The 12,855-nt window shown below is 36.6% G+C and overlaps 1 protein-coding gene across 2 annotated transcripts in view; it reads left to right on the top strand.

Annotated features, from left to right (window-relative positions):
* PCMT1 (protein-L-isoaspartate (D-aspartate) O-methyltransferase) overlaps nt 1-12,855 on the top strand; it is a 52,819-nt gene that overhangs the window by 24,413 nt on the left and 15,551 nt on the right. For both annotated transcript variants that reach the window (XM_047101922.1, XM_047101923.1), the window contains exons 4-5: nt 9,902-10,006; nt 12,204-12,324. In XM_047101922.1, coding sequence (XP_046957878.1) covers nt 9,902-10,006; nt 12,204-12,324 — 226 coding nt within the window. The remainder of the gene's footprint in view (nt 1-9,901; nt 10,007-12,203; nt 12,325-12,855) is intronic.

Here is a 12,855-nt window from a genome sequence, read left to right as displayed (position 1 = left end):
CTCTCTCTCTCTCTCTCTCTCTCTCTCTCTCTGCCCCTCTCCCACTCACGTTCTCTCTCCAAAAAAACATTAAAAAAATTTTTTTTAAAAATTGGGATTTCTGCAGAGAAAAAAATGTTACAAGCAAAATTAAAAGAAAAACTGAGGGAAGTATTCAATAGGTAAAGTACAAGAATGATAGTTCATAGAAGAAATACAGATGACATTAGCACTTAAACCAATGAAAAGATGTCATTTTCATTTATATTACTTAATAAATTACACATTAGTGTTGTAGTAAAGTACCATTTTTCATGAACAGATTGTCAGAGATCAAAGAGCTTAATACTTTGTACTGGAAAGGGGAAACTGACAGTTAATATACAATATACTTTTTTGTTGAGAGAGTACATTGGTAGTGTTGGAAAGCAATTTGGCAAATCTATAAAATGTGAAATAAATGTACCTTACACTCTTCAGTTTTAAAAAAAAAATTTTTTTAATGTTTATTTATTTTTGAGAGAGAGAGAGAGAGAGGCAGAGTGTGAGCAGGGGAGGGACCGAGAGAGAGGGACATACAGAATCTGAAGTAGGTTCCAGGCTCTGAGCCATCAGTACAGGGCCTGACACGGGGTTCTAACTCATGAACGGTGAGATCATGACCTGAGCCGAAGTTGACCACTTAACTGACTGAGCTACCCAGGTGGCCTACACTCTTCAGTTTTATTTCAAGATATTTATCCTTGAATAATACAGTATATTTTTATAGGTACAAAGTTACTAACAATGTTCATTCTGCATTATTTATAATAGCAAAAAAAAAATAACAGTGATCACGAATAGCCCATTAATAGTCAGTGGTTAATAATTATACAGTGAAATATTGTGAAGCTGTTAAATGAGGAGTCTCTGTAGGACCAGTATGGCAAGATGTTCAGCAAACATTAAGTATAAAAGAAGAGTATGTAAGAGTGTTTACAGTATTTTGTAATACGCAAAAATCAAGTCTGCACCTATACATATATACATATGTCTTCCTATAGGCATGAAAACTAAAAATGAGTTCTTCTAAGGTCAGAATTAGATGATTGGAGGGTGAAAGGGAGATCTACTTTTCACTCTGCACTCTGTATATTATCAGTTTCTTTTTGTTTTCTTCTTCCCTTTTTTTTAAAGTTTATTTATTTACTTAAGTTGTCTCTATACCCAAAGCTCATACTCCCAACCCCAGGATTAAGAGTCGCTTCTCTGACAGCCAGCCAGGCTCCCCCTTCTTTGTTTTTTTTGTTTGTTTGGTTTTTTTCCCTTCATGGAATAGGAATGGGTTTTTTTATGCATTAACTATTCAAAGAAATGAATGATTTAAAGCAAGTGTAGTCCTAAGATTCCTGCAGGCAGTTTGAAGTACTACTTACAGCAAAAGATTTATGTAGAAGCATTCATTTAATTCTCAAAGTTATTTTGGAGAATTGGTATCCTGCATGTCTGGGAAATTGACTGGAGGGGTGTGTCTTCCTATATCAAAGGAAATACTGCATGAATTTTTCTTTTCCCCTGAAGCTTGGTGCTGAGTATCCAGTTCACTGCCAAAGAAAACATGGCAGAAACTCCATGGCGAAGGATGCATTTTTCGACAAAAAAAATAACAACTTTAGTAAGCTACAATTCACCTACTGTAAAATTCACCCCTTTAAAGTTATGGATTTTAGTCTATTCAGAGTTGTTCAAACATCACCACTATCTAATTTCAGAACATTTTCCGCAGCTCAAAAAGTAATGCTGTACCCATTCACAGTCAATTCCCATCCCTCATCTGCCAAAGTCCTGGTAACTACTAATGTGCTTTTTATTTCTGTCTCTCCCGGACATTTTGCATAAATGGAATAATACGATATATAGCATTTCACAACTGGCTTTTTATATTTGCATTTTCAAGGTTTGTATTGTAGCATGAATCACTACTTCATTTCTTTTTATTGCTGAATAATATTCCATTGTATGAATATACCACACTTTGCTTTTTTGTCAGTTGATAGACATTTGGGTTGTTCCCACTTTCTAGCTACTGTGATTAATGCTACTATGAACATTAATGTACAAGTTTTTGTGTGTGCATGTATTTTCAATTCTTAGGAGTGGAATTGGTAGATCATATGGTGATTCTAGATTTAACATTTTGAAGAATGGTCAACTGTTTTCCAAATGGCTGCACTGTCTTACATTGCTACCAGCAACGTACAAATGGGGGTTTCAGTTTCTGCACTTTCTTGTCAACACTTGCTATTGTGTGCTTTCTTTCTTTTATCCATCCTAGTAGCTGTGAAGTGGTATGTCATTGTGGTTTTGAGTTGCATTAACCCTAATGATAATGATGTTGAGCATCTTTTCATGTGCTTATTGACCATTTGTAGGTCTTTGCAGAAATGTCTATTCATATCCTTTTCCATTTCTTAGTTGAGCTGTCTTTTAAGAAAAGGCTGCATTTAAAATAATATTTATTGTGGTATAATGCGTATAACATAAAACTTAACATCTTAATCATTTTTTTTTTAATGTTTATTTTTTGAGAGAGAGAGAGCACATGCACGCATGACCAGTGGAGAGGCAGAGCGAGAGAAGGAGAGAATCCCAAGCAGGCCTCCATACTTAGCACAGGGGCTGAGGTAGGGCTTGACCTCACGACTGTGAGATCATGACCTGAATCAAAGTCAGGAGTGAGATGCTCAACCAACTGAGCCACTCAGGTGCCCCTTAACCATTTTTTAAGCATATAGTTCAGCAGTGTTAAATACATTGATACTGTCGTGTAACTAATCTCTAGAACTCTTTTCATCTTGCAAAACTAAAACTCTATACCATTCAACAGTAATTTCCCATTTCCTGGTCTCCCCAGCCCCGGGCGACCACCATTCTATTATCTATCTCTAAGAATTTGACTAGTCTAGATACCTCATAAGTGGAATCATAAAATATTTGTTTTTTTATGACTGGTTTATTTCACTTAGTGTAATGTCCTCAAGGTTCATCCATGTCATAGCTTGTATTAAAAAAAAGGATTCATTTTTAATCACTTACATTTCCTTACCTATGTCTCTTAGTAAGGAAAATGTGTGTATTCATGTGTATGTGTATAGTCACGCAGTAGCTCTCTATGTATGTATGTGTGTGCAAGCAGTAATAATACAGTGTCCTTTGATGCTTGTGGAACCAGGATGTGAGTAGAATAAAATAATATTAATTATACATATGAACAAACATTGTAATATGAACAAACATTTGTGATCTTATATCATTTATTGTATAGATCTCAGAAGTATTGAAAGAGAAACGGAAAGCGAGGAGCAACTCTTTGCTCTCTGTTGACATCTCTATTTAATGAACTTTAAAATCACAGACTTGGAAGTAACTACAACCCTAGAATATTTTCTAAAGGCGTAATTGAAAATGTAATATATGCATTGGGCAAGAGATTAAAAGCAACCTGTTAAAATGGCATCCCAGTAGCAGTGAGCACACTTAGCATGCAGATATTGAATCCTAAATATCATTTCTCACTAAATGAGACTAGAGTTCCCTGGAGAAGTGACTGAATATTGGGAAATAAGGAAGTACTCACAGGTTGATGGGTGATGTTGAAAGGACATAGGAGCAGGTTTGAAGAGACTCCCAGAGGCCAATTGGAGATAATTTGAGAATTGGAAAATGATACATAATGAAGATAATGTATTTTAACATAGTAAATCAGAAACAAAAATCCATGAGTTCATAGAGATTAAAAACAAAAAAGTAAGACAAAATGAAAAACAGAAGAATGCCAATTAATACATATGGAGGGAATAATAAAATTAAAAAAAAATCACTATTTTGGGGGCATCTGGGTGGCTTAGTTGGCTAAGCATCTGACTCTTGATTTCAGCTCAGGCCATGATCTCATGGTTCGTGAGTTTGAGCCCCACGTCAGGCCTGCACTAACAGTGTGGGGCCTGTTTGGGATTCTCTCTCCCCCTCTCTCTCTGCCCCTCCCCTGCTTGCATGCACTGTCAGTCTCTCAAAATAAATAAATGTTAAAAAATATATATTTAAAAAATAAGTAAATAAATCACTATATTGTAATCATCAATATAACAATTAAATTGGGCAGAGATTGTCAGTTAATCTAAAACAATTTAGAGGGGGTGCCTGGGTGGCTCAGTTTTGTTTTTTTTTTAAGCTTATTTATTTATTTTGAGAGAGAGACAGAGAGCAGGGGAGGGGCAAAGAGAAAGGGAGAGAGAATCCCCAACAGGCTCCATGCTGTCAGCACAGAGCCCAACATGGGGCTCGAACTCATGAACTGTGAGATCAGAACTTGAGCCCGGATCAAGGGTAGGACCCTTAACTGACTGAGCCACCCAGGTGCCCCAGTAGTCAGTATTCTGAAGAACAGAAAAGTGGTAGGTGGAGGAGAACTGAAGGGAGAATATTTTATATTGACAAATACAATGCATAATCCTTGAATGGATTGGGGTAAAAACAGCTATAAAGGACATTTTGGGGACAGTTGAGGAAATTTAAGTACAGTGTGTATGTTGGATGATGATACTAAATTGATGATTTTCACGAGTGTGGTAATGGTGATGTGGTTGCAAAGGGAGATGTCTTAGTTTTTTTTGGCATATGCGTGCTGAAGTATTTTGCTGTGAAGTATCATAATGTGTACAGCCTATTTTCAGATGGTATGGTAAAACAGTATGGCACAATACATAAACAGTTGGTGACTGCATATGAGGGAAAATGTGTATTCATTGTATTTGTGGGTTTGAAATTTTCCATAATTCTAAAAAAACTTAAAATTTTTAATGTTTACTTATTTGTTTTTTAATGTTTGAGAGAGAGCGAGACAGAGCACAAACAGGGGAAGGGCAGAGAGAGAGGAAGACACAGAATCTGAAACAGGCTCCAGACTCTTAGCTGTGAGCACAGAGCCCGACGTGGGGCTCAAACTCCCGAACAGTGAGATCATGACCTGAGCCAAAAGTCGGATGCTTAACCGACTGAGCCACCCAAGCGCCTCTGTGTTTATTTATTTTTGAGAAAGAGACAGCATGAATTGGGGAGGGGCAGAGAGAGAAGGAGACACAGAATCTGAAGCAGGCTCCAGGCCCCAAGCTGTCATCACAGAGCCAGACACAAGGCTTGAACTCACCCACTGTGAGATCATAACCTGAGCCGAAGTCAGACACTTAAATTAAAAAAGCTTTTAAGGGGCGCCTGGGTGGTGCAGTCGGTTAAGCGTCCGACTTCAGCCAGGTCACGATCTCGCGGTCCGGGAGTTCGAGCCCCGCGTCGGGCTCTGGGCTGATGGGTCAGAGCCTGGAGCCTGTTTCCGATTCTGTGTCTCCCTCTCTCTCTGCCCCTCCCCCGTTCATGCTCTGTCTCTCTCTGTCCCAAAAATAAATAAATGTTGAAAAAAAAAATTAAAAAAAAAAAAGCTTTTAAAAAACTGTTAATTTTGGATTTAGTGATAAACATGGGTTATCCAGAAAAATACTAGCTAGGGTGATAAAAGCATGAAAAATGCTAATAATTGTGATTGAAGGCCTTGACAATAACTCAGCATGCTCCCCTTTTATGAAAGCAAATCTTGTATAGACATACTGCTGAAAAAATATTCCTGGGTTTGTTTTGGAATTAAGATACCACAGTACTGCATATAAACTGGGAATTGACACCTTAAAGAAGTCCCTTCTTGTCCGTTGATTTCTGGATCCAGAAAGACAAGTATTAGGGAAGTTATTTTGTTTCTTTGGTTACTTCCAAGTTCCTATAGTGTGATACTTGTTATCGTATTATTAATAGAAATTATTAAACCTCATAACTGATTGTTATATGAATATTATGAAAGCTACTTCCGATGTTTAGTCCAGACCTTTTTCATGGTACCAATGTTTTTCACTCTTTAGACAAGAGCCTCTTTTGCGAAGCAATCTATATGAAAGATTGGTAAAGTTAGTTCTCTATCACTCTTTTCCCAAAACACACCCCTCCCTCAGTGTACATTTGTGTGTTACCTCTCAAGGGGTTCTGTGGAATATTAATGACTTTCTGGAACACTGTTTGAAAACCATTGGATTGTGTGTGGCTGTATCTGTTAAAGGCCTTTTCCCCATTTTATGTTAGTTGTGGAATAGTAGCCTTAACTTTTTCGTTTTTAACTTTTTAATATGGAAAGTTTCCAACACCACATAAATAAATAGAATACTATAATGAACCCTCATGTAGCCATAATCACCTTTAATAATTACCCCAAATTTGTTAATCTTGTTTTATTTTTATTTTGTCTTCCTCTTGCTGAACTATTTAAAAACAAATCTCAAACATAATATTGTTCACCCCTCATTAGTACTTAAATGTAAATCTGATGACTTTGAAAACACAACTACAGGGGCGCCTGGGTGGCTCAGTTGGTTAAGCATCCGACTTGGGCTCAGGTCATGATCTCACAGTCCGTGGGCTTGTGCCCCACGTTGGGCTCTGTGCTGACAGTTCAAAGCCTGGAGTCTGCTTCCGATTCTGTCTCTCCCTGTCTGTCTGCCCCTCCCCCGCTTGCAGTCTGCCCCCCTCTCTCTCTCTCAAAAAGTAAACATTAAAAAAAAAATTAACTACAATATTATATATCATGTTGTTCCTTACTTAGTATGTTATGTTGTCTTAAAACCAGTCCATGTTCAAACTTTACCAGGTGTTTCCAAGAAGTTCTTTTATGGTTGATTTGCTTAAATCAGGATCCAAACAAGGTCCAGACGTTACATCTTTTTAGTCTTTTTCAGTCTTCTTAGTCTCTTTTAATTTTAAAAGTCTCCTTTCTTTTTTTAAATCCCACTTATTTACTGACAAAAACTCATCTATTTGTCCTGTAGAATTTCCCATATTCTAAACTTGGTTAAGATTGTTTCCTGGTAATACTTAACTTGTCCCCCCTACCCCAGCCTTTTTTTTTTTTTTTTTTTTTTTGTCTTTTCAAGAACACTGCCTAATGGTTCTTTCCATTGCATCACATTAGGAGGGACATGATGTCTGATCATTCACTTTTAGTGACTGGAATAGTCTTTTCAGGAACTTTTTGTTGAGCTATTACACACATCGACTAAAGTACACAAATCTTGTGTGTAGCTTGATGAGTGTTCACATATGTGTATGTGTAACCAGCACCCAGATGAAGATCAGTACGTTTCCTATGTCCTAGCAGGTTCCCTCATGCCAGTTCCTTAGCTTCTAACCTTGGTGTAACCAGTATTCTGGCTTTGGTCATGTAAATTAGTTTTCTAAATAGGGAGTTTCCAGTCTGTTCCATTTTGAACATTACCTGTTTCTGATGCTTAAAAAATTTTTAGCTTTTAACAGAATTTCAGACTTACAGAAAAGTTGTAAGAATAGTCAAGTAATTCCCATGTACTTTTTACCCATCTTCCCCTAATGTTAACCTTTTACTACATTTTCTTTATCATTTATTCTTTCTCTTTGTCTTTCTCATATATATGTATATACATGAAATATATGTATTTTTTTTTATTTTTTATTTTTTTTAATTTTTTTTTTTTATTTTTTTTCAACGTTTATTTATTTTTGGGACAGAGAGAGAGACAGAGCATGAACGGGGGAGGGGCAGAGAGAGAGGGAGACACAGAATCGGAAACAGGCTCCAGGCTCTGAGCCATCAGCCCAGAGCCTGACGCGGGGCTCGAACTCCCGGACCGCGAGATCGTGACCTGGCTGAAGTCGGACGCTTAACCGACTGCGCCACCCAGGCACCCCATATGTATTTTCTTTTTAATGAACTCTTTGGGAATAATTTGGGGATAGAATGCTCTTTACCTTCAAAAAATAGGACATTCTCAATAATCACAGTATCAAAATCAGGAAATAAACATTAATACAACACTTTTAGCCAGTTGACAGACCTTACTTAAATTTTATCAGTTGTTCTGGTTATGTCCTTTACAGGAAAATACAATTACAGAGCTGGAGTTTCATTCAGTTGTCATGTCTTCTTAGTTTTCTTTAATCTGGAACAGTACCTCAGTCTTCTTTTATGGTCTTGAAAATTTTGTGAATATAGGCCAGTTTTTTCTAGATTGTTCCTCAATTTGGGTTTGTCTCCTGTTTCCTCATGATCAGATATGGGTTATGCATTTTTGCCTGGAATATCCTAGAAGGGATGTATTTTAACAGATGCCATATGATGTCAATGTGTCCCATTATTGGTGATGTTAATTTTGATCATCTGACTAAGGTAGTGTCAGCCAGGTTTCTCCACTGAGAAACTTGAATTCCACTGTAAAGTGACAGTTTTCATTTTTGTAATTAGTAAGTGTTTTGGGTAAACACTTTGAGATTATGTAAATCTTCTGTTATTCCTCAAATGATAATCTACAAGTTTTAGCATCCATTTATTTTTGCTGAATCAGTTATTACTGAAGTGGTTGCCAAATGGCAATTTCCTAAGTTCATCATTTCATCAATATGAATTGATTGGGAACAATTTCCCCTTAATCTCCTATTTATATATATATAGAGGTTATGTATTTTCTTATTATCACTATGGATTCATGTATATGTATTTTTACCAACCAAGATCTAGTAATGTTTATTGATACTGAACCTGATGATTTTTAATAATGAACGTAAGTAGGTATTTAAGGACAGCTTTTGAAATAACATTTATTGTTTTTTTTTTAACATTTATTAGTTCTAACTTCATATTTTAGAAAAGCACTGAAATGTAAGTTTATAAAGAGGATGGAGTAGGGAAGGCTTTATTTCTTGGTTTGGCCCAAAGCATAAGCAATATGACTTTATTTGATTAATAATTTATATATACTATAAACATAAAAATATATATCCTTTGACCCCCTCAATTCTAAGAATTTATCCTACAGATATACTTTATAAGGTTTTTATAAAGATGATTATATTACCCTACATATATACCCGTTTTAAAATTTTATTTTAGAGCGAGACCGTGCATAAGCAGGGGAGAGGGACAGAGGGAGAGAGAGAATCTTTCTTTTAAAAAAAATTTTTTTAATGTTTATTTTTGAGAGAGAGAGAGAGAGCGAGCGAGCGTGCAATCAGGGGAAGGGCAGAAAAAGAGGGAGACACAGAATCTGAAGCAGGCTCCAGGCTCTGAGCTGTCAGCACAGAGCCTGATGTGAGGCTCAAACCCACAAACTGCAAGATCATGACCTGAGCTGAGGTCGGACGCCTAACCGACTGAGCCACCCAAGCACCCCGGGAGAGAGACAGAATCTTAAGCAGGTTCCACGTTCAGTGCAGAGCCCAACATGGGGCTTGATTCCACAACCCTGGGATCATGACCTGGGCTGTAATCAAGAGTTGGACGCTCAACAGACTGAGCTACCCAGGAGCTCCTACACATATAACTTTTAAGATTATTCTGTCTCTTTTGTTATAGAAGATTGGAGCCAACTTAAATATCTCTCATTAGGGATTTTTGGGGGAGGATTTTTGTTATTATAATACATTCATATAAGAATAGACTCCTGAGCCATAAAAAAGAATGAACAGGCTATTTAAGTATTGATAAGAAAGGTTCTTCAAGATACAATAAATGAAAAATATAGATAACATATTTGCTTGTATATACATAGAATGGATATGTTTGGCAGGAAGCACAAGAAACTGACATCATTGGTTGCCTTTAGGGAGTGAAACTGGACAAGGATGGGGAAGGTTGGGGACAGGGGTGGGGTGGAGACTTCACTATAAAAGTATATAGTATGTCATGTTTTCATTATCTTGGTAGACGACAATACTAGAAAAATCGGCAGGAAGTTGGCAACTTTTATTTATATGCCATGGTATATATACTTTATAGAGTCTTGAAAAACAGATGAATATTTGCTTTGTTTTCTTTTGGCAGCATGCATATGCACTAGAACTTCTATTTGATCAATTACATGAAGGAGCTAAAGCTCTTGATGTAGGATCTGGAAGTGGAATCCTTACTGCATGTTTTGCACGTATGGTAAGACCTTTATTTTTCATTCTGGCTCCAGCAGAAGCATATTATATATTTGGCTGTAAATTTCTTTACTAGCAGTTTTTGAGGGTTTTTTTTTAAATCCTATTAAAATAGCAGTTGGAACATGTATCACTTAGGATTTTCTTGTTGTTGGAAGTAACAAGATTCAGTCCACACTGGCAGAGGTAAAAGAATTTACTTGGTTTATATAATGGAAACATCTAGAGTGTATCTGGCTCTTCGTGTGGCTGGATTCAAAAGAAGATCAGATGTTGTTATTGACAGTGGGTTTCTCTCTGGTTCTGGGTTTGGCTTTGCTTTCCTCCAAATGTTGGCTTCAGTCAGGCTCCTCCCTTGTGATCACAAGATGGCAACCAGTAGCTCCCAAACTGTGTTCTTCCGGATTCTCAGCTGGCAGAAAATAGAATAGAGAGTCTGATTTCCAGACACTCCTACAAGGTTATTAGAAAGAGGGTGGAGCAAGTGCTCTTAGAAAAATGTGTGTTATACTCTCCAGAGTATAAGTCTGGAGGCCTATTCAGGCATCTTGAGTAAAGGTTTATCTGTGCTCAGATAATCAAATCAATTTGATTATGAAGTCTTGTCCCTTGCGGCCAGATAGGAAGATTCTGGTTTAGTTAAGTTGGGATTTATGGATGATGCGTCTTGGACCAGAATCTACTTAACTTGTTGTAAATATGTAATTGGCAGACCAGACCACTAGCATGTGAGCTCCAGGGAGGTGGGAATTTCATTTGATTTTTTTTTTCACTGACATATCCATCCATAATAGTACCTGTTACATAATAAGGAATCAGGTTTGTTTTTTTTTTTTTTCCAGTTGTTTCACTTGTTTTGTAGAAGCTAAGTCATCACTAACGGAATATCAGGATTTTTTTTTTTTTCAAAGCTTAGTATTTAATTAGTGGTGTTCTCGATACTTGACGTATTTATGTTTCAGAGAAAAATTCACTTTTTAAAAAACGTTAGATTTCTGAATAATCTTTTTTTAAAGTGAATTTAATGTTTTTCACACATTTATTATGTGCTAATTAGTGTTCTAAGTGCTTTTAATTCTCACATCACTTAGGAGGTATGTCCCCTTTTCCTCATTTTACAGCTGAGGAGCCTGATTCATAGAGTAACTTGGCCAAGATTGTATAGTTGTAAATAAGTGATGAAACTTACATGTGAACCCAGTTACTCTGACTTCAGAGTCTTTATTGTGTTATTTTATAATTTATATTTAGGGCCTTTAATATTTTTATGTATTTTATATTTTCTACATATGGCAGTAGAATCAGGTACAGAAATCCCTATAGAATTTTTTATGTAACATTTTAATATTTAGAGTGACATCTTTACTTTTTATTTTTTTATTTATTTATGTATTTATTAATTTTTAAATTTATTTTGAGAGGGAAAGAACCAGCAGGAAAGGGACAGAGAGAGGGAGAGAGAAAGGATCCCAGGCAGGCTCCATGCTGTCAATGCAGAGCCTGATGGTGGGCTCAAACTCATGATCTGTGAGATTTATGACCTGAGTCAAAACTAAGAGCTGGATGTTTAACCAACTGAGCCACATAGGTGCCCTCGTGTATTTATGTATGTATTTGTTTATTTATGTATTTATGTATGTATTTATTTATAGAGAGCACGCGAGCAGGGGAGAGGGGCGGGAGGGGAAATCTTAAGCAGGCTCCATGCTCAGTGGAGCCCAATGTGGGTCTCAGTCCCACAACCCTGGGATCATGACCTGAGCTGAAATCAAGAGTCAGATGCTTAACTGACTGAGCCAGGCACCCCTAAAGCCACACTTTTAGATGAAATTTAAATTAAAAATGATTGTACCAACTATCATTTAATATTGGCAGTTAAGTCTTCAGGGTTTGGGCTTTAAAAATCAGAAATTGAAGAAAGAAGGTTTTTTGTTTGTTTGTTTGTTTTTAGTATTGCAAGTTTTTGTAATTTATTCTAGCTTAACTACTGAAATACATTTATCCATTTGGGAGTTAAAGCTGAGAAAGTTGTATTTCGTAAATATTTTATAGTATTCTGAATAACCATACAATTGGAGGCTTGAACCTTTTGTCTTCATTTCACATTGCAGAATATGATTTTAGCTGAGGAAACACTTTAGTGACACTTCAGAAAGACAAATTTAGGCCAGTGAGCTATTGAATTACTCCCTCATTTCTAGGTTGGATCTACCGGAAAAGTCATCGGAATTGACCACATTAAAGAGCTAGTAGACGACTCAATAAATAATGTCAGAAAGGATGATCCGATGCTTTTGTCTTCAGGGAGAGTGCAGCTGGTTGGTGAGTATCAGAAAACTGTCGAAATTTCCTCTCCAGAGAATTTTTATTTTCAGAAGATCCCATGCAAGCTAAGTAGTATTCAAGCTAATTTTTGCCTTTTTTTTTTAACATTCGCTTTAAAGTACTAAGTAAGGAAAACAGTTACTGTTAATTGTGATGCTGATATGACTGTCAGCTGTTTCAGAAAATGAGTTCTTTCTTCATTGCTTTTTAAGAAGTAATAGCAAAGTATCAAGTGCCCATTATGAAAAATTTAAAGTGCAGAAATGTGTAAGATAAAAAAGAAACCCCCTCCTTTTCCCTCTTAAGTTTTCTAGACATAACTATATGTGTGAATAAATATACATATACACACTTTTTTTTTAATCTTTCTTTATTCTTTTTTTTTTTAAATGTTTATTTATTTCTGAGACAGAGAGAGACAGAGCATGAGTGGGGGAGGGGCAGAGAGAGAGGGGGACACAGAATCCGAAGCAGGCTCCAGGCTCTGAGCTGTCAGCACAGAGCCCGACGCGAGGCTTGAACTCACAG

Source organism: Lynx rufus, unplaced genomic scaffold (genome assembly GCF_022079265.1).
Source record: "Lynx rufus isolate CCGP_SWC_20201006 ecotype Redwood Valley unplaced genomic scaffold, mLynRuf1.p SCAF_6, whole genome shotgun sequence".
NCBI classification, from domain to species: domain Eukaryota; kingdom Metazoa; phylum Chordata; class Mammalia; order Carnivora; family Felidae; genus Lynx; species Lynx rufus.
This window is presented reverse-complemented; position numbering and strand designations above follow the sequence as displayed.